Source organism: Neofelis nebulosa, chromosome 2, assembly GCF_028018385.1.
Source record: "Neofelis nebulosa isolate mNeoNeb1 chromosome 2, mNeoNeb1.pri, whole genome shotgun sequence".
Taxonomy (NCBI): Eukaryota; Metazoa; Chordata; class Mammalia; order Carnivora; family Felidae; genus Neofelis; species Neofelis nebulosa.
Genome location: NC_080783.1, coordinates 93041639 through 93067716, shown reverse-complemented (window position 1 = coordinate 93067716; position 26078 = coordinate 93041639). Strand labels below are relative to the sequence as shown.

At 38.4% G+C, this 26078-nt stretch overlaps 1 protein-coding gene across 2 annotated transcripts in view; it reads left to right on the top strand.

Annotated features, from left to right (window-relative positions):
* The window catches only part of THSD7B (thrombospondin type 1 domain containing 7B), a 1116594-nt gene that overhangs the window by 1062448 nt on the left and 28068 nt on the right, over positions 1 to 26078 (top strand). For both annotated transcript variants that reach the window (XM_058715426.1, XM_058715425.1), the window contains 3 exons: positions 10286 to 10427; positions 12425 to 12540; positions 14954 to 15071. In XM_058715426.1, the coding sequence (XP_058571409.1) occupies positions 10286 to 10427; positions 12425 to 12540; positions 14954 to 15071 (376 nt within the window). The remainder of the gene's footprint in view (positions 1 to 10285; positions 10428 to 12424; positions 12541 to 14953; positions 15072 to 26078) is intronic.

Below are 26078 nucleotides of genomic sequence, written 5' to 3'. Positions count from 1 at the left end.
ATCCCTCAAGCAAGCTACAGTCTAATGAGGAATGCAAAATATTTCTAATCAATTTCAACAGAGTAGTAGCTGTTAAAAGAGAAAAAACAAAAGTTGTCATGTCAGCATATATTGGCCCACTTTTTCACAGCTGGAAGAATCTCTGAAGTTTTCTAGGCAGAAAATATACATCTATAAACCTCAGATGAGTAATAATTAGTTAGGCAAAGTGGAGTAGAGGAGTGATGGAGGGAGGAAAAAAAAACAGGAAAGAAAACATTCCGTGTAAGCAAAAGCCTAGAGCAATGAGTTGCCTATACCTCATGCTCCAGACCATAATGCATGAGGTGCCTATAAAGAATGAGCCCAGATCAGCTTCCCATGTGGGTATACTCTGTATTGTTAGCCCCAAGTATAGAATTTTAATAACACTCTTCTTCTTCTGGTGGAGCAAGTGGTTTTGGCTAAAAAATGGTAAGATTCTCCTGAGAGGAAAGAGACCCAAGGATCTTTGGAGGGAAAGGTTAGGCAAAAGTAGAGAGTGAGATCTTAGACTCATTCTAGGTGCATTGTTTAGCCCCTCTGATTTATGGTGGGGACTGGGATTAGATGGGGTACAGACATTAAAACAGATATCACAAAACTGACTCTCTTTTAGTCTTCGGAGGTCAGAAGAGGGGCCCAGCACTCTTGCACTGCTGGCAGACACAACACTCTGTCCTGACATTCTCATTACAGACAGCGTCCTGGGGTCCAACGCACACCAGGAACCCAACTGCAGTTTATTGCTAATTTTGGTTTGGTTTTTAAATTTGTTTATTGAGTGGATGAGGCTTAGAGTGAAGAAAAAGAAATAAGCATCATAGGGAAATTAAAGAAGAGAAGGACCGGAGGGGTCGGGGGTGGGGCAAGGGGAAGGACAGAGAGTTTGAAGATAAGAGTTTGTTTGCCCTCAGTTCACATAGCAGTTGTCCCCTAGGGATCCTCTAGGTGGTATATAGTTATTTATGACTTCGTGTTTCATTTATATTTTTTTTCACAAGCACTTCCTAAATATCACTGTGCCAGTGCCATTTATAATTCTATTGAAAAAAAAATTCTAAATAATTTCAAATTTACAGAAAATTCACACCATTAGGTTTTAAGTTTGCTTCATGTACTTTATCTTTCCCTGCCTCATACACACAGACATGCACCTCTTTATCTCTCCACATGAACAAACATATATACATATATGTGAAAAAATAATGGTGTGTGTGTGTTTATACGGTCTTTTTTGTGAACCACTTGAGCATGTGTTGAAAGCAACATGCCCTTTATTCCCTTACTATTGGCCATTCAGTATGTATTTCCTAAGCATAAGGATATTCTCTAACATAATCACAGCATAGTTAACAAATTCAGGAAATTTCTCATCAACAGTACTTGCAACTAATCTTTGGGCCATATTCCCAAATTCTCAATGGTCCCAGTAATGCCTTTTCTAGCATTTATAGTCCTTTGATTACAGGATCCAGACCATAATGCATTTACTGATTCTATCCCTTTGGTCTCTTCAGTCTCTTTCTTTCATGACTTGGACATTTTTGAAGAATGTAGGCCTTTATTTTGGGCTCTGTTTGGTCATTCTTCTTTCTTCATTCCCAAGCCCCAATAATAATATGAACACGGTATACCATTTATAATATATAAATAGTGATTGGATAGGACATACATCATTCATTTGTTACAAGGCCTCTGATTGGAATATAAATTTGTACCTTCACAACTCCTTAGTGTCATAAAATACCAAGCAGAAGGACTACGTGGGGATGTCCCGGACTATTATAAAATCTTTACCCAAACATCTTAGCTAAGCAAAAATCTCCAGATATTTATGTGTCATCCCAACTTCCTCCTCGCATTAGGACAGTAAAGCTTTACCAGGAACGTTATTTCATGTTGATGATATGATAGCTTTTGCCCATGCTCTTGTCAGTTTCATTACACTGAGACATGTGGCCCTCCTCTTTCCAATTAACTCTCTAAATACGATGAGTCAGTCCCTAGCCTATGAGCATCTTTTATGAACTGTTCTCCTCAAAGGCTGGCAGTAAGTCTTGTTCACTGCCCCATCCCTACATTGACTCCCCCACACCTCAGACTGTGACTTACTTTGCTTTTGGCTTAGTCTATAAAGTTCCTTGTGTCTGTTGTCTCTCTCTCTTTTTCCATTTCTAATGACTACTGTACATACTAAATGCTTTCCAGGTTAAAATAAATGGCAGTCACAATAACCACAGTCACTAAACAACTCTCTTAGACATTGTTGTACCCACTGTCCCCACCTCAACCTACCCCACAAGTATCGCTACTTTACAGTAGCAGAACAGTTGAAGATACTGAAGAGCAAATTAGCCCTCTCCTGGCTTGAGCACCTACTATGTTGTTACATTCTGTGGATTTTAATTTCATCTGTAAAAATAGGGATATTAAAATACACCTAGATCGGTAGCAGGTTGAAAGGCTTTTTGAGCTAATCCCCATGGAATGTCTACCACAGTGCTAGGCATGTGTTTATACTCTAAAATGTTACCTGTTGCTATTGGGGGTTTTAGGCATCTGGATTATGGTTCGGTCTCCACTGTTAGTACCCTTTTAATATCTCAAAGGACAAACAAAAGCTATAGAGGTTATTCTGCTATACATAGGATTGTATGTCTTGTTCGACCCCTCAATTGTGGGGTAAAGTACAGAGAGAAACAGAACCCATCACTGTAGGGCCCAGGAATCCAACTTCTGCCCCTTCTGACTGACTAGTAACTTTAGTTTACAGTATTTTCATTTCTGATCAGGTTTGCTATGATGTCATAGTAAACATTCCTTTTTGCATGCAATTTTTTAGCTGTGCAAAATACATTAATAAGAGTTCACTGCACTTGCAAAATCCACAGCTCTAATAATTCAGAAAGCTTACATTCATTAATCTCATTAAACTCATTAAGTGTCCCAAAGCCACTTCAGTGGTAGAGGTTAGAAATACATGCGATTATTTCATTTATTTTGAAAATGAAAAACTTCAGGGGTTCATACTGATGAACTATAGGAGTTCATTTAAATTCTCCATTAAATATGTATCTCCTTTTTTTCTATTCTGAGAATCCACTTTTTCAAGGACATTGGCAGTAAAAGAAAAGTATATCGTAATTACACATTTGCTTTGATCCATGTAACAGAAAACATTCCCAGAATAACAATATTCCAGCTACCAACACAAGTACTTTAAAATGTTCATTTTTGTTCAAAGGTTCTTCTCATTTGTTTTTACATTTGAATTTTATCTATATCTTATAAATTTTACATGTAAAGTTGACTCACCACAAGTCTTTAGATTAATATCATCTCAGCCCTTTTGGTTGTCTAAACTTCAGTGTCCCCTAAATTCCTAAGTTACGACTCCTGGAAACACTATTCCTTGAGTTCTTGCATGTTGTTAACAGTTTATGCATTGTCTTTTAATTGAAAATCAGCTTTGCTGAATCTAAAATCCTTGAATCATTTTTGTGTGTTTCTTTGTTTTCTTTGTGCATCTTTCAAATAGCTGGTATGTTTTCCTGTCAAAAAGTCTCATGACCAGTTTGATTTTATTTCCTTTATAAAACATCTGGTAGTCTTGTCCAGATACTCATAGAATATTTTTTTCTTTTTCTTTAAAGCTTAATACTTTTACCAGGATATGTCTCAGTATTAGTTATTCTGCGATACCCTTTCAATAAGTAGTTGAGTCTTTTTTTTTAAGTTTTTTTGAATTTTCTTCAGTTCTGCTTTGTTGTTTAGGTTTTCTTCTTCATAAAATCTTATATGCATGTGGCATCTGTATTGCCTCACTTTTCTAATTGCTAGTTTTTCTCAAATTATTTTATCTCTTGTTCTTTTATCTCTATGTTCTTTTATCTCATTTTTCTCCACTTTTTTTTCTTGGACAAAAAATGATAATTTTTTAAATGTTTATTTATTTTTGAGAGAGAGAGAGCACAAGCAGGGGAGGGGCAGAGAGAAAGAGAGCAAGAGAGACAGAATCCAAAGCAGACACCAGGCTCCAAACTGTCAGCACAGAGCCCCACGTGGGGCTCGAACTATGAGATCATGACCTGAGCCAAAGTTGGATGTTTAACCAATTAAGCTAATCAGGTGTCCCCAAATGGTATATTTTTATTCTTCTATTTCTCCTAGTTTCATCTTCATTTCTGAAAATGCTTTTTCTTTTATTTCTATTTATTGAGTTCTGTCACTAAAGGTCTGTGTCTAATTCTTATTTATGTTGTTCTTTCATATCTATGCCAGTTTTGAAATTCTTATTTGTTTCCTTTGAAGTAGTAGTTTGCATGCATGTCTGTTTTTCATGCATGTCTTTCTACTATACTTTCTTATCTATGGGGACACTATTTTGACCTTTGTTACCTTTTTTCATAATACTGTTGTTTGGGATTTGAATTTGATCATTTTCTTTGCTTATTTCTTTGTGTGTGAAATCAAGTTTTGTGAACTTTTGGGGGGGAGTGTATTTGAGGATTGCTTTTTTCTAATTTCATTTTCGTGGTCCAGGGCACATTCATTCTTTCCCTCTTTTGTTTTTAGTGTTCGGAACTACAGCAACTTACTATGTGAGATTTACTGGATCCTGTTTCCTTCCCTCTTTGTGTATTGGTCCTTTCTTTTCCTTTATTGGTAGTTTCCCTATTTTGCTCCCTTAGGAAACTCTTCTCATCCACTTCTCTTCAGTGCAGGGAACTATTTTGGAAGGGAGTTTTGGCTTGTTAATACATCAATGCCCAAAATCTCTCCATGAACCCCTTTCTAGCCACCTGCTTCTGGAATGTACAAAATCCTCCTATGCTCAGGTTTAGTTTTCCATCTTGGTGTTCTTGTGTATGGCAGATGCCTCATTGTACCTTTTGCTTTCCCCTATTGGATGTTGATGTCACACAGGTCCTATAACTTCAGTCACTGGTCCCCGTATGTTCATAGTTTGTTTATGGAGATAACTCATCACTTAATTTCATATTAATCACATTACATAATTCATCACATAATTTCATTTTCCCATATGTCTCTGTCTTTGCTCTTCTTGCACTGGAATATCCAAAGATTTTTTTACACTTCTGTAACCATCTTCTCAGAATCTTTGAGAATATTTTTAAGCATGAGAGGCATAAATAACAATTCTTCAGGCCCAGATTTTTCTCCTGTAGACATCGTCTCGACCTTTGAGAATCAGAGTTTATTTTTTTTAATTCCAGTATAATTAACATACTGTGTTATAACAGTGTTATATCAGTTTCAAGTGTATAATATAGTGATTCAACAATTCTATACATTACTCTGTGCTCATCACAAAAACAAAAACAAAATTAAGCCACTGGGACCATACCAAAGTAAAAAGCTTTTGCACAGTGAAGGAAACCATCAGTAAAACAAAAAGACGACCTACTAAATGAGGGAAGATATTTGCAAACAATATATCTGATAAGAGTTAATATTCAAAATATATAAGGGACTTATACAACTCAACACCAAAAAACAAATACAATTTAAAAATGGGCAGAAGACATAAACATTTTTCCAAAGAACACATACAAATGGCCAAAAGACACACAAAAATGCTCAACATCACTAATCATCAGGGAAATGCAAATCAAAGTCACAATGTAGTATCACTTCACACCTGCAGAAGGGCTGAAATCAAAAACACAAACAAATGTTGGTGAGGACATGGGGAAAGAGGATCAGGATTTAATCTCATTAAAAATCTCCTTACAAGGGCAGGGTGGGTGATGGGTATTGAGGAGGGCACCTTTTGGGATGAGCACTGGGTGTTGTATGGAAACCAATTTGACAGTAAATTTCATATATTAAAAAATAAATAAATAAATAAATAAATAAATAAAAAATAAAAAAAAATAAATTTTCTGTGAATTGCCAAAAAAAAAAAAATCTCCTTACAAAGCATTGCAGGGGTATTTTGCGAATTGTTTTACCCCATTTTTCCAAATAAGAAAACTTAAGTTAAAAGCATTATATATCCAGTTCTGCCTCATGAGAGAGATGGAAAGAAACAGCAGAGCTACTGTCAGTAGGGCTAATCAACAAAATGAGGGAGAAACCATCTCACAATAATCAGATAAAGTCTGTAGCAGAATAAAAGCATTCATTTTTCTGTATCTGGTGGGAGTTGACAAGGCTAGACTTTGCTCCTGCTCATCTCCACATAAGAAATATACTGAGTTACTTAAGTTTACAAGTACCTGGACTTAAGTGAAGTTTTTTCAAATTGTGTTTGTTAATAATTAAGTGTTAGACAGATGCCTACGTAGCTCAATCAGTTAAGCGTCTGACTCCTGATTTTGGCTCCGGTCATGGTGTCACGCTTCCTGAGTTCAAGCCCTGTGTTGCTCTGCTCTGACAGTAGGAGCCTGCTTGGGATCATCTCTCTCCCTCTATCTCTTTCCTTCCCTGCTCACTCTGTCTCTCAAAAAAAAAAAAAATTAATAAACTTAAAAAATAATTAGGTGTTAGAAAAATATCAAATTATACATTTTTATCTGGATTTCTTTAAAATACCTGAATTAACGGTCATCCTTTATGTGGTGAATCAAAACCACATCAGTAAATACTGATATGTTTTATTAATGAGAGATGCTATTATTTTAGGAAATGTCATCTAGATTTTCTGGAAAATGTATGATAATTAGAAGTTTACATTCTCTTTTTATCAGATATGCTGATCTTTATGGAATCCTTACATTCAGGAAATATGATCATAGTCCAGTTTGTCTTCTAATGGCAGCTTACAAATATCTAGTATTATTGCCCAGGAAGAACCAAATTATCCTATACAACAAATATTTATTATTTACCTTCTTTATTCCAGACATAGAAAAAGCTTTTCAGTGTCCAAGAAAATTAAGACATGACTCTCTTCAAATAGTCCATGGGAAAGAATGCACACACATTGATACATGTACATATACAGTGGAAATGTTTAAAAAAATGAGATTATTCCATTTTTATGGGCGCAAGGGAGTCATTGGTGGCTCTCCCATGGGATATCTGATTTAATTTTGACAGATGAATACAAATATTCAGGTCAGGCCCAAGGGTAAAGGCCCTATTGCTAGAGAGAACAAAAGGTGAGAAAGCACAATGTCATAAGAAAGGATTGAACTTTAAGATAAGTGCTGGTTTTCAAAGGTAATAAGTTAGAAAATGCAGTCTCATAAAGGGGGCTTATTTACTAGAGACTAACTGGTTCTTACTGGTCATCTCTTTCCCTAGCAAGTAAACTTTAGCTATATAACCTTGATCTTTACAATAAAACTGGCCCAAAGTTGACTTTGGGTTAGTTATCCACACATCACTTTCTCAACTTCGTTTAGGAAACCGACAATATGTCATTGCATAAATACCCTAGAGGAGAGGAGATTCAGGTTTGTATTTGAGGAGTCTTGGTCCAATAAAGAAATCATCCAGACATAAGCCTCCTTTACCATTCTTTTTTTCTGAGCCCTACTTCCAGCTCCCTTGTGACTAAGTCATTATTTCATAACCTTCCTACAAATAGCTAATAGAAAGAAATAAGGAGAGAACACTAACGTACCTATCACTTCTTAGCAGTGCCAGGGCAGTTTTTCTTTTTAAGTGGAACATAAAAATATTGCCTAAGGTTAGGTTGGATTGTGTTTGTGGATTCCCCTCACCCATACTTTCCCCTTTGTCTGTTTCTATGGATAGAGAATCAGTAGGAGAGTTAGACGCAGCGTTGGTTTTCAATATATTAATTTCTAGAAAGTAATTATGGAAGTCTACATGATTATGAATTAGGGGTTAGGTTTAACTGAGTATTTTAAAACCACATCCCACCGAACTAAAGATTGATAGACTGTGAACTCTGAGGGAGAAAATTCTTAAATATCATCAAATTACACCATCCCCCGATCCATTTTTCTCACCCAAGTTTAAATAAGCAAAGATCTATCATATACAAGTAAATTGTTCAAGGTGACATAATTTATGTGTGTGTTATTATCTCGTTTGCTTTATTTGATGGTGTAGACTAAACAGGTACATAAGTTCTAACACTTATTCATTTGGTCCCAACATTGATTTTTTTAGAAGGTAGAAAATCAGTAAAACACTAATCAGGGGTATCTACCTAGATACCTTCATTTTTCTTTCATTGGCAAATCATTTAACTTCTTATTCCTTCTTATGAGAACAATCAAATTAATTGGTGAACTAGTAATAAATTATTGGTAAACATTTATCATGGGATTCACTTGCTGATAATTAAGTATAATTACCTGGTTTTGATGGCCCTTCTTTATCATTTAGAGATAATTCGATATAATTAAAATGTAAAATTAGTTTAAAAGTATTGACAGATCATCCAACTAGAAAGTTTCATGGATAAAAAAGTGTGTTTCAATGGCTCCAAACATTTAAAATTAGAAGAAAAGTGGGGTGCCTGGGGGGCTCAGTCAGCTAAGTATCTGACTTTGGCTCATGTCATGATCTCATAGCTTGTGAATTAGAGCCCTGCATCGGGCTCTGTGTTGACAGCTCAGAGCCTGGAGCCTGCTTCGGATTCTGTGTTTCCCTCTCTCACTCCCCTCTCTCCCCCCCCACCCACTCGTGCTCTGTCTCTCAAAAATAAACCTTAAAAAAAATTTAAAAATAAGTAAAAATAAAATTTTGTATCATTTTTCTGCATATTTCAGTGTAATCCAACCTTATCATTTTGATTAATAGCCAAGATTCAGTTTATAGGTTGAGTTCTTGCTATAATATCTGAAAAAGTAAAAGGAATAAAAATAAATAAAACATCCAATATAGAAATGATGATTTGGTAACCTTAATTCAGAGACTTTTATTTCTCTTGTGGTTTAGGCATCTATGTGCCTCTTCAGATTTGGGGGTTTGAATTGTGTCGTTGTGACCATATTTAATGGTATTTATTGAACAAGATTTTTAGAGATTGATATGGGAAGTAGAAACCATAATGTATCATGGCTTCAAGCAGTTTATAAAGAAAGGAAGGAGCCAAGGGAATAAAGAAATCATGGCATTATTATAAGGGCAGGTATAGTATAGAAGTATATGCGTATGTATATGTGTTCAGGAACAAATCCTATAGAGTAATTCCTGAGTATGGGGGGAAATTTGCTCAGGGAGGAGGAAAATAATTTATCTTTTTTTTTTTTTTTTTTTTTTTTTTTTTTTTTAAATTTTTTTTTTCAACGCTTTTTTATTTTTATTTTTGGGACAGAGAGAGACAGAGTATGAATGGGGGAGGGGCAGAGAGAGAGGGAGACAGAATCGGAAACAGGCTCCAGGCTCCGAGCCATCAGCCCAGAGCCTGACGCGGGGCTCGAACTCACGGACCGCGAGATCGTGACCTGGCTGAAGTCGGACGCTTAACCAACTGCGCCACCCAGGCGCCCCAAAATAATTTATCTTTATTGAAAAGTATCAATGATGAAGCCTTGATTAGTGTTCTGAAAGGAAAGGATAGGATTTTAGACAGTTGAAAGATGATTCCAGTAGGTGGAACTTGAAGGTTCACCATGGCTAGAAAAGTTGGATGAAATGTTGCAGGTGGGTTTACTGACTCAAGGGCATTATATGACTTGAGGCTGTAAGAGGACCCATGGGCAAAGTGATATTCACAGGAGGTCACATTTTTACATTCATTTTGTTTAAAGGGCAATATGACGTGTAGTGGCTCATCCCCTGTGGATCAGACAGCCTCCCAAATATGAGGGAAGTTCTGGTGTATTGGCAATCTTGATTTTATACTTCTCTGTATATACCTGTTCCAGGGTCTTAACAATTATTTTCTCATTAAGATTTTCTGCATGGTTATTTCTGTTGGGCTATCTGAGGGCACGGGGACATTGTCTTCCTTTTCTCATCCATTGAAACATTCAAGAATGCATTTTATCTCTTGCTATGTGGCAGGCTATTTGAGAGTACAGAGTGTGTTTAATTGAAGAAAATAGTCTCTATGTGCTAATTCCACATGGAAGACAGAAATGTAGCCTTCACCATAACCTAGAAAAGGAGTTGTCAGGTGCAAAAAACCAAACAAAATACCAATTTATAGTGAATTACACAATAGTTTTATTTTCTCAGTATTATATTTAACACTCTCAGTTGTCTCTTCCCTGTAGTTGTTACACAAGTGCTTACATGTACACAGATAACCATACATGATTTGCCACCTAACTATGGGTCCATTCTGACTCTGTCTGCTCTTTGATTTTCACAGTCCTGTGATCCCCACTCAACACAGAGAAGAACCCGCCACCTGCTAAGACCCTCACTGAATTCAAGGTCATGTGCTGAAGACTCGCAAGTGCGGCCTTGCCTCCTCAATGAAAATTGCTTCCAGTTCCAGTACAATCTAACAGGTACGGTTGAAACCCACAGCCATTCTATTTTCCCTGAACATTGACTAATGGGAGAATGTGTATGTGTGTGTGTGCGTGTGCGTGTGTGTCTTCATTCTTGGGATTCAGGACTGACAGTAGAATGTGAGAGTGTATTGCACACAAGGCCGAAGCTTTGACGTTTCCAGTGTCCCTTCACAGAAAGAAATGCCCGCACTTGGCATGTAGCTTCAGCAAGGCCACCTGGAATCTCCAAATTCCGAGATGCTTCAAAAGACTTGGCAAAGTTTCAGAAAAGAGCTGAATTAAGCCATGATAACCACAATAACAAAAATACACAGCAGGGGATAATTTACCACTTAGGGAAGAACGTAGTCATGCTGTCATAGAATTTAGCTCTTTCATGGCCTTTTTTATTTCAAGAAATTCAAGCTTGTGGTGTACTTGCTCAATGGGTCTCAATAGGATAAATTGTAGTCCTGAGTGGACAGGGATACTTTAGAGGCACTGGGAATCCCTCCGCCTCATTTTTCAGCCACTGCTCAGGATTCTCCTGTGTCTCATACCACAGACTGTTTAGTTACATTGATTTGCTGCCTGCCGTTCCCAAAAGGAGCAGACATGCAAAATGTCACAAAATGTGGAACCGTGTTAAGTCTCGGCACTGAATTCAGTACTGACAGCCAAACCACCACAGGCCTGCCGAGGCAAAGTAATAGTCTCTTCTGAAACAAATTCCCCACTGAGGTCACGGTGGCACTATGATATTTCTCACATAGAAAACTTCATAATGAATTCTGGGGGGTGGGGTGGGGCAGTCTGATTGTCTTTATTGGTGAAAGATGACTTAATGTATTTGCCCTCTTTCTTTAGTTAAAGGTGCTTCAGATCCTTGATTTTTATAGTAATTTTTCAGAAATAAGTGAAATTTGCTTTACTGGAAGAGAGAGCATGTCTTTAAAATACTGATTTTACTATGCATTGGTTTACTATTCCCGTTAAACTCATACGTAGGTCATTTATCAAATATGGGAAGTGTCCTTAAAGAGGTTCTTGATGTATATCATCAAAGACCATTCTTTCTAATCACACCAAAAGTAAGAGTTGGTTTTTGTTTTTGTTTTTGTTTTTTTTAAGAATCAGATTAATTATGGCATACTTCATTCAGACTTCCAGTTGTCTAGTTTGCAATGCAACTATCCAGATCTTTAAAACCTTCTCTCCTGGGGACACCTGGGTGGCTCAGTCGGTTGAGCATCTGACTTCGGCTCAGGTCATGATCTCACAGTTTGTGGGTTCGAGCCCTGCATTGGGTTCTGTGCTGACAGCTCAGCGCCTGGAGCTTGCTTCGGATTCTGTGTCTCCCCCTCTCTCTGCCCCTCCGCTGCTTGCACTCTGCCTCTCTCTCTCAAAAGTAATTTAAAAAAATTTAAATAAATGAATGAATGAATAAATAAAACCTTCTCTCCTGAGACAATAATTTGAAAAAAATTAGATTTTCTGTAACATTCATGTAGTTCTGAGGTACCTCTCTTTCCTTTCTCAGGCAAGTGTCTTAAGACACTTAAGCTCCACTGTACCAACTTTACCAAATGGTTTAGATGACTGGATTTGTTCCTTGAAAATAGTTTCGGGTTACATTAAGCAATAGCATCATCTCTGGGTTCCTTCTCTATCAGTTATCCCCCAGCAAACAGATGATTCGAAACTAGTTTTCCTTTACCATCCTTGTTGGTGTCTTTCCTTTCCTCTTCAGCACAACAGTGACACGGTCTCCAACAAACCATCTGTCTTTTTGCTTTTAGAAAGCAAACTTAGGAAGGTAACTCACTTTGATTTGGTTGTTTACTTGTTTTGCTGTAAAAGAATTGCATGGTGCTTTGTGAAGCCACCTGGAAGTTATTTTAGGATTATATATATGCTATCCTGCCTCACCAATGCAAATAATCAAAGGTTTGTTGTATTTTGCTCACATGACCATAATTCTGAAACTCAGTGTGGTGATCCTATACCTGTAGAGTGGAGCACATGCCAGCTGAATGAAAATGCTACCTGCGGACAAGGTATCAGGACCCGCCTTCTGAGCTGTGTACGCAGCGATGGCAAGCCAGTTGGTGTGGACCAGTGTGAGCAGGTAATTGGTTTGTATTTGTATCTCATGCTAGGGGCTTTGGATTTTTTGTTGGTTTTGGTTTGTTTTGTTGTTGTTGTTGTTGTTGTTTTTTGTTTGTTTGTTTGTAATATTAGTCTACCGTCTTGACACTTGGTGTGAATGACAAACTCTGATTCCTTCTTGCCAAACTAGGGCTCAGTTGTAACTGGTGTAGCACAGTTATACCTCACTAGTTTGAACTTAGTCAAAATGACCAGGAAAGGTTATTTTGCACTGAGGAAATGGGTCGATTAAACAATTATTTGTATTACTTCCAGAACTTATATGTATGTACATGCTAACAAACTATTCATATCAGGTGACTATAATATTTAGATATGATTCTGTGTTAGGCAGATGATTCATTTGCATGTATGATAAACACTGTGCCTTGCACATAAGACGAACACTGACACTTGCTATTAGAATATACTCCTAATTTGCTTAGCAAAGCCTTGCTAGATAAATAGCACAGTTGTACTTTTCTTCTCAATCTAAGTTAAAATGCCTCCCTACAAAGTGCCAGTTAGTGAGTTCTGAATTTTTGTAATGATGTTACTGTTCCTTTTTTTCCTGTGATGAACTGTATAGTTTGGACAAACGCTGTAGTCAAAGCTGTTGCAAGTAAGTTGCATTTCCTCCCCAACGTCAAAGTGAAAATCACTATGGGGACAGTTTAATAGAAATAAGAATGACCATATGCTGTCACACTAGAAGAATCACCAACATAGTTTTTAGAATTGAAAATTCCAAACTTTGGAAATTGAAAATACAGGGTCAGTGAACTCATATTTCCACAGAAGCTTCCCTCACAAATTGGCTAATGGAAATTGGTACCATTTCTCCTAAGATAGGTGGAGTCCACAAGTGAAATTAGAACCAAAACCAAACTTTGCTCACCTGTCCTGACATAAGTATTATCCTATCAAGTATTAAAACATGGCTCTCTTAACTAACAGTATAGCCATAGACACACAACAACTTTGAGACCAGGCCATCTGTTGAACATCCCATTTGGTGAAACTGTAAAACTGGCCAATATGGGGCAAAGTTCTGTCCACCATGTGTCAGCAATTTATTTTAACATTTCATTGAATCTGCCTCTGTAGAAGTCTGCAGGAAAAATAAATGGCCAATCTGCAGCAACTCCAAATAAGTTGAAAATGTTACATTTGGTATGTGTAATAATTTTTTTCTTTTGATACAAAGTAAGATATGAACTATTCATTAAAAGAAAAATCAGTTTCCAAATACCGTAAGTTAAACAAATATTTAAAGAAGATTAAAGAAGTCCCAAACTATTAACCTATCTGGAATATCCATGCATCTCAAATGGATCGTCGATCCTATATGGTAATTTCTCTTTTGCCCATGCAGCACGTTATCATGCTAAAATCATTAATTTTAATTTGGTGTGGACATTGCTAACATTTAACATGTGTTCAATGTCAGAGTTTTCCTAAATAAGCACATGGTGTATGATTTCTGTAGTGGAATTTTTCATTATTCTTTCAGTGTTTCTTTTTTTTTTTTAACTTTTTTTTCAACGTTTTTTATTTATTTTTAGGACAGAGAGAGACAGAGCATGAACGGGGGAGGGGCAGAGAGAGAGGGAGACACAGAATCGGAAACAGGCTCCAGGCTCCGAGCCATCAGCCCAGAGCCTGACGCGGGGCTTGAATTCACGGACCGTGAGATCGTGACCTGGCTGAAGTCGGACGCGTAACCGACTGCGCCACCCAGGCGCTCCCTTTCAGTGCTTCTTAGATGATTTATTCTCTCACTAAGATCTCTTCTAGCTTGGCCATTACAAAAAGCAATAGATTTTGCCTAGATGCTGGTTTCAGAGACGGCAAGAGAGAAATAAACCAAAGCACCAACTTTTCCCATGATTAAGAGTTTGGTTATGTTTTCAACCTAATTGATCTTTTTAATGAGCATAGTTGTTGATTTTGTTTTTATCCTTATTATTTTTTTAGCCTAGATAGCTGTTAATTTTGAGCTCTCTATGTGCTGTTGACCCATCCAGAAGTGCAAGGTACCTGAATTTAAAACTGAGGCATCCTCCTGATTCTGTGTTTGCTAAGCAAGGACAGATTTCTGTGGCATCTAACTGCCTACTCTCCCAGAACACTAATTGCAGGTCTATTCTAGAGTTGTGGATCTCATAAAAATAAATTTGGGCCAATATATTTCTCATTTGTGATGTAAGGACAACCATTTTCTGTGACTCCCACCGATTTCTATAAGAGAGGTTATTTTTCCCTGCAAAGATGTAGAAAGATTATTATTGTAGCATAAAGGGCATAGAATAGTCTTTCCCATGAAAGGATAGTGATTTATTTTGACAGTGATATGATTCTTCAATAAAATCATACTTTATTTCCATCTACAGCGTAACTTGGAGAAGCCCCAGAGAATGAGCATTCACTGCCTGGTGGAATGTGTAGTCAACTGTCAGCTCTCAGGGTGGACAGCTTGGACAGAATGTTCAAAGACTTGTGGCCATGGAGGTACTTGGTTTCCCTATGTTTGTTTCCAGTAAACAGTTTGGCTTTTAAAAAATTTTTTTAATGTTTTTATTTTTGAGAGAGAGAGAGCACAAGTAGGGGAGGGACAGAGAGAGAGGGAGACACAGAATCTGAAGCAGGCTCTAGACTCTGAGCTGTCAGCACAGAGCCTGATACCAGGCTCTAACCCATGAACTGCAAGATCATGACCTGAGCCAAAGTTGATGCTCAACCCACTGAGCTACCCAGGCACACCTAGACAGTTTTGTTTTTAAATGTCTTTCTGGGGGTGCCTGGATGGCTCAGTCAGTTAAGCGTCTGACTCTTAATTTCGGCTCAGGTCATGATCTCATGGTTTGTGAGATTGAGCCCTGCATCGGGCTCTACGCTGACAGTGTGGAGCCTGCTTGGGATTGTCTCTCTGCATCTCTGTCTGCATATCTCTCTCCCCACCCCCCACTCTCAAAACAAATAAACAAACTTTAAAAAAAGGAAAAAAATAAATGCCTTTCTGTACGCCATAAATTGACAAATGATCATAAGGCATGTTGACCAGTTGGAGGCAACATGAGCCTGACCCAGAGGGGAAGAGATATAGAACTTGGTCTTGTATGAGTCCTTTACTTCTAGGCAGAGGTTGCAAAACTGACTTGGTAACAGTGGCAGACACCAGAGAAGCTGCTAGACCAGTGGGACAGTGTTCGTTCAGAAGGTCATAAGCTCAACCAACCCAAAAAAATGTTGGCCTCCCTGGTTTTTGGAAGAAATATGTACTATGTAAGTATAGCTGACTCCTGTGTTGGGCAAACCCCCAAATCACAATCTCTTAATATCCTGACTGGAGACTAATTTGCCACTCACATAAAAGGAGGTGTTGCTTGCAGTTTAAAAAGTCAGTCAAGGACACAGGTTGATGGAGAATCTACCACTTTAATACAACCAATATTAGCCGAATGGTGCCATCCAGTTGGCTCTGTGCAGGTTTTTATGAGCCAGTTTGGAAGTAGCATACATCCTTCCATCATCTATATTATACAAAATTTAGTCCCATGTTCCCAGTTCAGTGCAAGATGGTTGAGCAGCAAATGTATTCTCTAGATGGCCAGTTATTCTTAGCAACAGTGTTACGCTATAGAGAAAAAGGAGTATACATCTGTGGTGAACAGATAGAAATCATGACCACAAGTTCCCAGGATGCCAGTGAGCAAATGATATACAATGGCAAGGATTGAAGGGCAACTGATACTCAGGAGCTAGACAAATGGCTATATAGAGGGCACACCAGCACTGGGCCAAAGTAGGGACCAAGACATTGTCCATGGAAGAGAGCACAACAAGAGCATAATGGGAAAGCACAGACCTGTGGTTTAGGATAGGACTCTGGTCCTGAAAAAGAATTTTAATTTCTCACAAGGTAAACGTCAGAAAATTAGACTAGGGTCCTAGGGGAAAATCTTGTTGTATGATTAGGCACTAAGCAGAGGAGATGAAGGGAAGAATTGCAAGTTGCAGGAATCACGGAATGAAGATGGGAGGAGGGTACACCAAGACGTGCATCTGACTGTCAAACAGAAATACTTGGGAACAGATTCCTAGAAGTTCTGTGACTGGCCCACTGGCAGTAGTACATAGGCTAATTTCTGAGCTACTCTGAAATGAGTGTGCTGGCGTTGCCGATAATTCTCTGCCTCAGTTGGGATTGTCTGAGTAACTGTGGCAGGGTGCAGCCTGGAAAAGGGGCTCATCTGTGAACTGAGCTGTCAGATTTTGGGGAGGGTAGAGCAAAAAACAGTAGCTGGGATTTGTATTAGGAAAATGTGACTAAGGAAATTGAAAACTACTTCTGCAAAGAGCATCACGCACAATGAAAACGCGGGAGTCCAAATGCCCAATAATAACATGCCATTTTCTGCACAGTTGAGAGCCTGTAAAGAACCTCAGGAAAGCAAATGGCAAATCTTAAACCCAAGATTTCAGTGACTGACCTGCTTTTCCTCAAATATTCTGATCAGCTGGATGGTGTAGTTTCCAACTGGGCATCCACTTGAAAGTTGGGTAAATCTAGGTACAAATTGCAGCTATTTAGGCAGATTACTTAATCTTTCTGAATCTCAGCTTCTTTATCTATAAAATGGAATTTATGCACGCTGGAGGTGTTTTTGGTTTGAGAATTAAATGATATGAAGTATATGAACACCTAACACAGTAGTTGACACATAATAGGTGTTTATTTTATGTTAATTTCTGTCTCCATCTTCTTAGCTGCCAAGAGTAGAGAGGGTCATCAGACACTACTTAGGATCTTTTAAGGATTATCGTATAGACTTAGTCACTCTGTCTCCCAATTTCATTTCTCATCCTTTTGCCCCATTCAAAATCACATTATGATCACAGCATAAGTGTATTTTAAAATTGCAAATTTGTGGGGTGCCTGGGTGGCTCAGTCTGTTGAGTGTCCGACTTCAGCTCAGGTCATGATCTCATAGTTCATGGGTTCTAGCCCCCTGTCAGGTTCTGTGCTGACAGCTTGGAGCCTGGAGCCTGCTTCGGATTCTGTGTCTCCCCCTCTGTCTCTGCCCCTCCCCTGCTCATGCTCTGTCTCTCTTTCAAAAATAAATAAATACTTTAAAAAAATTTTTTTAATTGCAAATTTGAGGGATGCCTGCATGACTCAGTTCCTTAAGCAGCTGACTCTTGATTTAGGCTCAGGTCATGATCTCAAGGGTTGTGAGATCAAGCCCCACATCAGACTTTGCAATGGGTGTGGAATCTGCACCTGGGGTGCCTGAGTGGCTCAGTCAGTTAAGTGTCCAACTTCAGCTCAGGTCATGATCTCGTAGTCTGTGAGTTTAAGCCCGGCATCGGGCTCTGTGCTAACAGCTCAGAGCCCAGAGCCTGCTTCAGATTCTGGATCTCCCTTTCTCTGCCCCTCCCCCAATCACATGCGTGGGTGGGTCGGTGTGTGTGCACGCGTGCACTTTCTCTCTCTCAAAAAATGCAAATTTCAACAATTGTTTTCCTATTGACTTAAGAGTAATTTATTCATTAAACAAATACCCATGTGCCAGTTCTGGTTCACTGTGCTGGGGATTGCAGCACTGGGGGGAGGTAGATACTTGCCCTCTTCTCATGGAGTTTACAATGCAACTGAGCGACAAGAGACAGTAAACAAGCAAATAGGTAATATTGTATGTTGATGAGTTTGCTGAAGACATACAAATGAGAGATGTTTTTCACATTAATGATGCATTTAGTCAGAACAACTGGTTGCTCCTCTGTCCAGCAGTGACTCAGCCTGGTTATTCTACAGCTATAAACACTGCAGTCTTGTCCTCATGGGTCTCTGGGAGGTGTGACTCTTATGGTGGTAAAGGGTAGCATGGAAAAGTAGAGAAAGGATGAGGTCCTATATTGCAAGCATGGTCCACAAAGACCTGTGGGATCTCACCTGTGCCTGCCTCTCTAGTCCCATCACCCTCCACCGGTGCATAGGCTCTCTATGCTCTAATACAGTATATTTCAGTCACATCCCTGAGTGTGGAGCATCTTACCATCACTGCACTACTGCCTCCTACTACTCTTAACTTGCATGCGTCAAATCACTTGCAATGTCTGCACGTCTGAGGGGCCAAACGCCGTTTGGGTTCTTCATGTGTGAATCCCCTCAGTTCCTATGAGCACAATAGGTGTCACATTGGAGGAATTTCAGTTAATATCTGTCATTGCCCAGGTGGCTCTGGATCATAGAAGAAAGCTGGAAGTGGAAGAGCCTGCAGACTGGATCACAAGCCCAAAGGCAGCCAACCCCTGCCAGTGGCTGGTTTCCTGGCCCTCTAACTAAATGCATATGTCTTAGGTACATTACCTTAGAACGTATTCAATGCAAAGGAATCAGATCCGTTCATTATTATTTTTGCCTGGCAGTCCTAATTCTGCCACTGTACCAAGTCAGTGAAACATGACAGATCTCCGTGTCGTGCTAATATACTACCTTGACAAATAAGACCCCTATTTGTAAGTTTAGCATTAAAGTATTACTTTAATTTTTCAAGCAGTTCTGTTAGTGCTATGGACTCCCCAGACCCTGGTTGTCTATTAGGAAGACAAAAACAAACAAATGAAAAAACATTTCCAAATCTGAATCCCACTATTGGAGAATTCTAGGCTATTAGAGTTTGAACTTAAATTCACCTCTTCTAAGCCAGAGAATAATAAACAAAGAGAAACAATCAAAGGTTTCCTAAGGAAGTAATTGTGTGAACTAAGGTACCAGTGGGATTAGGGAAGGAATGTTAAATACTTGGGAGAAATCAACTTGCATAAAGCACTTGGAAGTCATCTAAATAGTATCCATTGATATTCAATATAGCACTGGTTACAAATCACCACTAGGTAGTTTCTAAAACTCCATTAGCATGACTTCTTGGAAATCCTTTCTTGACCTTTAGATGTCTTGATCTCCTGAATTGTCAGATGTAATAATACCTTTAAAAAAATTATTCCATAATCCTGATATCTGTCAAACCCTCCAGTGATCTAAATATGAATGTATTTCATTGTTCCTTTATGTATTCAACAAGGATTTGTAAAGTTTATACCTATTATCCTGGCACTTAACAGTGTCCTCTTTCATTGACAACAGTGACAATGTGAAAAATAAATTATATGGTGACCATGCTATTTAGATGTCTGTTCTTGAAGGCAGGACTGTAGAAGTGTATTCCTATGATTTACGTATATACTCACTGGATGCTTTCCGAGCTTCAGGCATTCTCCCAAAAGCTGAAGCTACACTGTGTATGGGACACATAAGATCCCAGGCAAAGACCCCTGACATTCAAAGTCCCACTGAATCCAGTGAAAAATTGGATGGCGATAACAAGACACACAGCAAGTAAACAAGGAAATAAACACAAAAATAACAGATGGTCAGGATGAAACCAATGATGAAATCAAAACAGATCATGTGATGGAGAATAAGTAGAACAAGTTTTTTGCAAGGGAGTGAGGGATGAGGGAAGAAAGGCCACTGAAGAGCCAATATCTATGTCAAAATTGAATGACAAGGTGCCATAGCTCTTATAACTGGTATTTTCTTTAAGTAGGCTGCTCTTCAATTTCACAAGCATCTTTTGACTACCTGTTATATTCCAGCCTCGATGTCAGGACCCACAAACAAAAACCTAAAAATAAGCATTTTTCTAATTTGTGCCTGATTTCAATCTTAAAAAAAAAAAATAAATAAATAAATAAATTGAACAGTACAAAGAAGAATAGGATACATGGCCCTTGAATTTTTAAGCACCCACCCTCAGGATGGTGCTGAGACTGCCTTTGTGGTTGCATTATACCCCTCAGCCCCCAAACTTCTCCCTGATTTTACTTAGGGCACCACTGTTCCCTGATCATCACCCACCCCTGCCACAAGCAGATAGTAAGTGTTTCCAAAATGAGAGAATCGTGTATTTAGATCATGCCTTGATCCTCGCACAGCACAGCCTAAGAGCAATAAGCAATAAGTTCTTCTGGAGCTGAAGAGGTTGGAAACTATCATTGAAAAGCATCTGTGCCTTGTCTCTTCTGAGACAGCACACCAGTAGCTGTCTTTTGTTAGCCTCTTTCCTTTTTTCCAACTGGTGGTGGCAATAGGGCACAAGTCACGAGAGGAGATAGTTTATTTAGTCACATTAAAGTGGGCAAGTTGCATGGGAGTCTGACTCCAGCACCTGTGGCTCTCGGCTGACTGCTTTATCAGAAGTTCACACAGTTGTCTCAGTTTCTGAATTCGCTGGCTGCCAGGCAAATGCTGGTGTGCTAGATGTCCTAGATGCTTCCCCGTGAGCCACACTTCGCTGTCAAACCCGCAGAACTACATTGATCTGGGGAGAGATTTTCAAATGAGCTCTTTCTCTCTTTTCCAAGTGTCTGCATTGCCTCTTTCATGTACACCTGATGCTTGGCATATACTTTCTAATTGTGTTAAAGATTTCAAGGTCAGAACAGTTCGAATCCAATTTATTTCACCTTAGATAGAGACTGATTCTAAGCTTCCACTAAGGGATCTTTTTAGGTAGATTTCAAAGATCAAAGCTTGTAATAGAATAGCTTAATATTTGGATTAGTCATGTTCTTTGTTGAATTTTCATCAGTTCAGTGGAATGTAGAACTCCCTAAATTTAGCATTTCATGAATTATTTATTATTTAACCGATAACATTCTAAGAGTATTATTAATCTCAAACTGATTTTTTCCTATTTCATATTTTTAATTCAATGTATATGAGTTTATATTTTCTATTTTATGTAATCCAGCCTGACTTTGTATCTCCCAAATGGCACATAATTTTTCTGTCAACTCTTCCCTATAATGAAAAAATAATAATTTTGTGTTAACTCCAAAGTACCACAACTTTGTGATTTCCAGCATTTTTTTTTCTTTTAAGCAAAGGTAAGCTGGTAACCTTCATTTTTAGTATCTGTATAATACGTGATCAGTGTGGTATCCTTGAGCAGGCACAGTTCAATTGCTATAACAATTGAAAATTATATCAAGTAATTAGTTCCTATGACAAGAGAATAATAAGCTAAATTATAAAATTATAGAATGGGGAAAACCAAAGACCAGACAAGAAACCAGAAGATCTAGGTTTTCAAGTTGGGTCTTCTAATGGCAAGTCAGAGGACTTTGAACTAGTCTTTGCATAACTTATACTATTTATCTGTAAATCGATGAAATGTTAGAACATTTCATTTTTAACATGTATTGTTCAGTGGCACAATTACTGGAGCCAGGAGTGTTTTCATAACTTTACAACAGTACTATAAAGGACAGGTATAACTTTACAGGTGAGGTGATAAGCAGTTAAATAATCTGCTCAAGGTCATGCAGCTTGTTATGGAGGAAAGATTTGAACCCATGTTCAGGTGTCTCCAAAGCCCCATTTTGCCCCTTTGCCTCTGACACCGTACTTGTAAATGTTCGCGTTGTGTATATGGCCCTGTGTTGGGTGCTATATCACTTTATAAAAATTCTCCTAATATATACATATATTTAAAAATAAGCAGAGGAAATGGATCTCAGATTAGAACACAAAGGGCAGGGGCACCTGAGTGGCTCAGTTGCTTAAGCGTCTGACTTTGGCTCAGGTCATGATCTCACAGTCTGTGGGTTTGAGCCACACGTTGGGCTCTGTGCTGACAGCTGAGAACCTGAAGCCTGCTTTGGATTCTGTGTCTCCCCTGCTCATGCTCTGTCTCTCTCTCAAAAATAAATGAACATTAAAAAAAATTTTAAAGAACACAAAGGGGCAGTAAGGGCTTTAAGAAGTCCATCTGAATTTTCAGCCTCGTAAATATTTACTGGTTTCATAATCAACATTGTTGCATATTATCTGGTTTGTCTAATTGGAATATAGCTGCAGGGAGCTAATATTACTGACAGGAAGTGTGTGACTCTAACAGACAGAGTAGCTGCAGGATGGCTAAAATCACTCTCTCTGCCCTTCTCTTCTTGTGTCACATGGGGAACTTCTTATTGGGGTATTTCTGCTGTATGTAAGTTCTTACAGTGGTCCATCAACTTTTGTTAGCTTTTAATGGGACTGAAATGTGATTATTGAGAGTAGAACTAAAGATAGATGGCTAGAACGCATTAACAGAGAAGTCTAGAGCTCTTTATTGCCAAGCAATACCAAAGGTGCCTAATCTTCTATTCCTGGAAAGCCTACTGCAATCTATGATACCATGGTCTTCTCTTGATCTCTAAACCTGTGGTTTTGGCTTAGCATACCTCACTCCCAGATAGATGGTCATGGCTTGGACTAGTCTGCTTTACTGTGAAAATCTTCTGGAATCTTTATCTTACCTGAGTTGAGCGTTCTCTAGGATGACAGGTACATGGGTGCCTGAAGCAATTTCCAGATAGGCCAAGCAATCCCTCTGTAGGGCAAACCCTTGCACCATAGCTCTGAATGCAGAACTGTTTATCTTCCATTTATAACAATGCCAAACATAGGCCCAAGATCAGTCTTTAAATTTCAGATGGGGACCAACATTTTTACTCATGTTGTTATATTAGAAAATAACACTAATCCTTTGGGTGCCTGGGTGGCCCAGTTGGTTAAGCATCCAGCTTCAGCTCAGATCATGATCTCACAGCTTGTGAGTTCGAGCCCCACGTCGGGCTCTATGCTCACAGCTCAGAGCCTGGAGCCTGCTTTGGATTCTGTGTCACCCTGTCTCTCTGCTCCTCTTCTGCTCTCTGTCCCTGTCTCTCTCAAAAGTAAGTAAACATTAAAAAATTTTTAAAAAATAAAGAACCTTGACCCCAAATTCATGTCCACCAGAGTGTATATTTAAAACAATATTTACACTTAAATTTGGATAAAAAAATCTAAGCAATATTTGTTTTAACTTTTTAAGTAAACTTCACACCACCTGTGGGGCTTGAACTCACATCCCTGACATCAGGAATCATATGCATTACCAAATGAGCCAACCATATGCCTCTAAGTGATATTTGTTAAGAGAATTAAGTAGTAGATGGCAGTATAAAGAGCCCTATGAAATCAACTGAACATTTTAGACAATGTAGTAAGTTTCTACTGCTTTCAGAAATTTAGTGACAAGTACTCAAAAGCAAATAAAGTTAATACTATAATTTTAATTACTTTTTACTAAAGGAAAATATGAAACGTATGAACGCAGGTAGCACATTTATTGTAGAGGGTAGGCCTAAGTACACATCTCAGACTTGTCTAAGTGTCCTAACAATTACACTGTAGCATCTGACACCTGATTTGGACCAGATGAGATCCTGGGAAAGCACATGCTTTTGGAATAAAATAGACCTTTTTTCCAATCCTGCTAGCTGCGTGATTTTGAAGAAAAAAAAAGTTTTGTATATATATAACTTCTCTGAGCTTCAACTTATGAACTGAGAGTATTAATAATTGTGTCTGAATCAGAGTCTGAGATCAGGATTCTTGTTGAAGTGATTTATTTGAGGGTAGTGGGGAGAACAGGTGTTCTCAGGGCAATGGGAGCAAAGCAAGCAGAATAAGGAAGGGAGAAGAATGAAGCAAGAATATTCTATATCATCTCTGTATCAAAGAAGATTGTATTCACTTATGTAATTTAGTCCCTCCCTCCATAATAAAGGATACTTTTGTAATGACAGAAGGTGTTATACAATAAATTATCTTAGCCAGAGACATACGTGATTACTATTAATAGATTGGCATGACCAGCTGTTAATGAGGTTTTTTAGTATCCCCTTTCTTCTTTTTCATTTATTTTGTCATCTGCTAGAATTAGCCACTACTAACCTCAGGTAGCAGGCACCAAAACCTTAAGAATACATCCATAGGAGGAAATACTTAAAAATGGAAACATTGTACTCAGTACCCTAATTGTTGGGTGCATATCAGAAAGGATGACCATCAACTTGAGATTGGTGACATTGAGCCCCATCCATGGTCAGCCCCTTGTAGTTACTTGTCAGCTCTGGAAGACCAACCTTGCCAACAATTGTTCATATGCCTTGAAAAGTCAAATCCTATTCAAAAGAAATAATTCCATGGTGGAAATCAAACCACTCTTAATATTCAAATAACATGGCATATGCACAAAGTGACTTTATCTACCACTAATACTGTATTTACACATCTACAGTGCATCAGGGTTTATGGGCATGTTCATATGAATTGCTCATATACTCTAATGAACTATTTAAGGTTAAATAGGTATGTTCTTTATTGCTCTATTATTCTTATATTTCCTTTTCTACTTTCCCCTACATACATACTTTGCACTGTTTGTCTGGGTCATATTCAAACTGTCCAGAGCTGCTATCAAAACCATAATTTTCAGTTAATCCAATGACTATGTATCAGGGACACAGAAGAACTGTTGTTTAAAGCATGCCACTGTAAAGGTACATGGTGGCTGACTCCTTGTATCTGAAAGTATGGTCAGAGAACCATTGCATTTGACTCCATTTCCTTTTATGAATATAGAAATTGAGAAATACTTGAATAGTTTTGAGAGCTTTTTACTCCTTTAATCTTCCACATCCACTTTGTCAGTGGAGCCTCAGAGTAAAGTCTGAAGACTGCTGTGTAATCTGGTCTCATATGCTTTAAATCTATATGCAGATTCCAATATAGGCCTGTGTGTGTGTGTGTGTGTGCGTGTGCGCGCGCGCGCACATGTGTGTGTTACAACTCATATGCCTCCCTGTTTGCTTTTTTTTTCTGGAGTTCTTACCATGTAATTCATTTTCCTTTGTTGCAAGTAATTATTGCCAATATAAGTGTAGGCCCAATCTCACTGTTGCTCTTAATGAGCTCCCAAAATTCCTCAAGGGAGGAGAGGAAAAGGCTTAGAGAGAATTCCTAGCAAACTTACCCTACTGTAATTTGGGTCTTTATTAAATTGAAAACATATTTTACAAGGCAGTGCTTTTCTCTCTTTTATAGCTTGAAGAGTAGATGAATAGAGAGTCCATTTCTATTTCTACATCTTCTTGGTACTGCTCATGAAGCATCCTGTCTATAGTTACTATTGAATTCAGGTTCCAAATAGATTCCAAGTCCCATGTCTAATACTATTTAAGAACATAAACCCAAACAAGAGGAGTGCAACAGAGTGTCCAAGAAAATTGCCCCATTTTCAGATCTGAAGCATCAAGATATGCACAGTAGCGACCTTCACTCTTACTCTGAGGGCAGAAGGAATCCAAGCTAGAGTGGAAGGGGTTTAGTGAGTTGGGACCAGGCTGAATCATTAGTAGGAGCTTCATAGTTATATGCATTTCATATTATAATCCCCATAGAATACAGGTAGAAGCAGCCAGGGCCAATTCTAGGAATGGATATGAAATAGGGGTTGTTAAAACAGGTGGTAAAAAAAGAAGTTTCAACAACCACCTACTCTATTTTTGATACATTGTTAAGGTGGCTTCTATGATATTTTTTGATTGATATAACCAACATGAGATGACTCTAAGGAA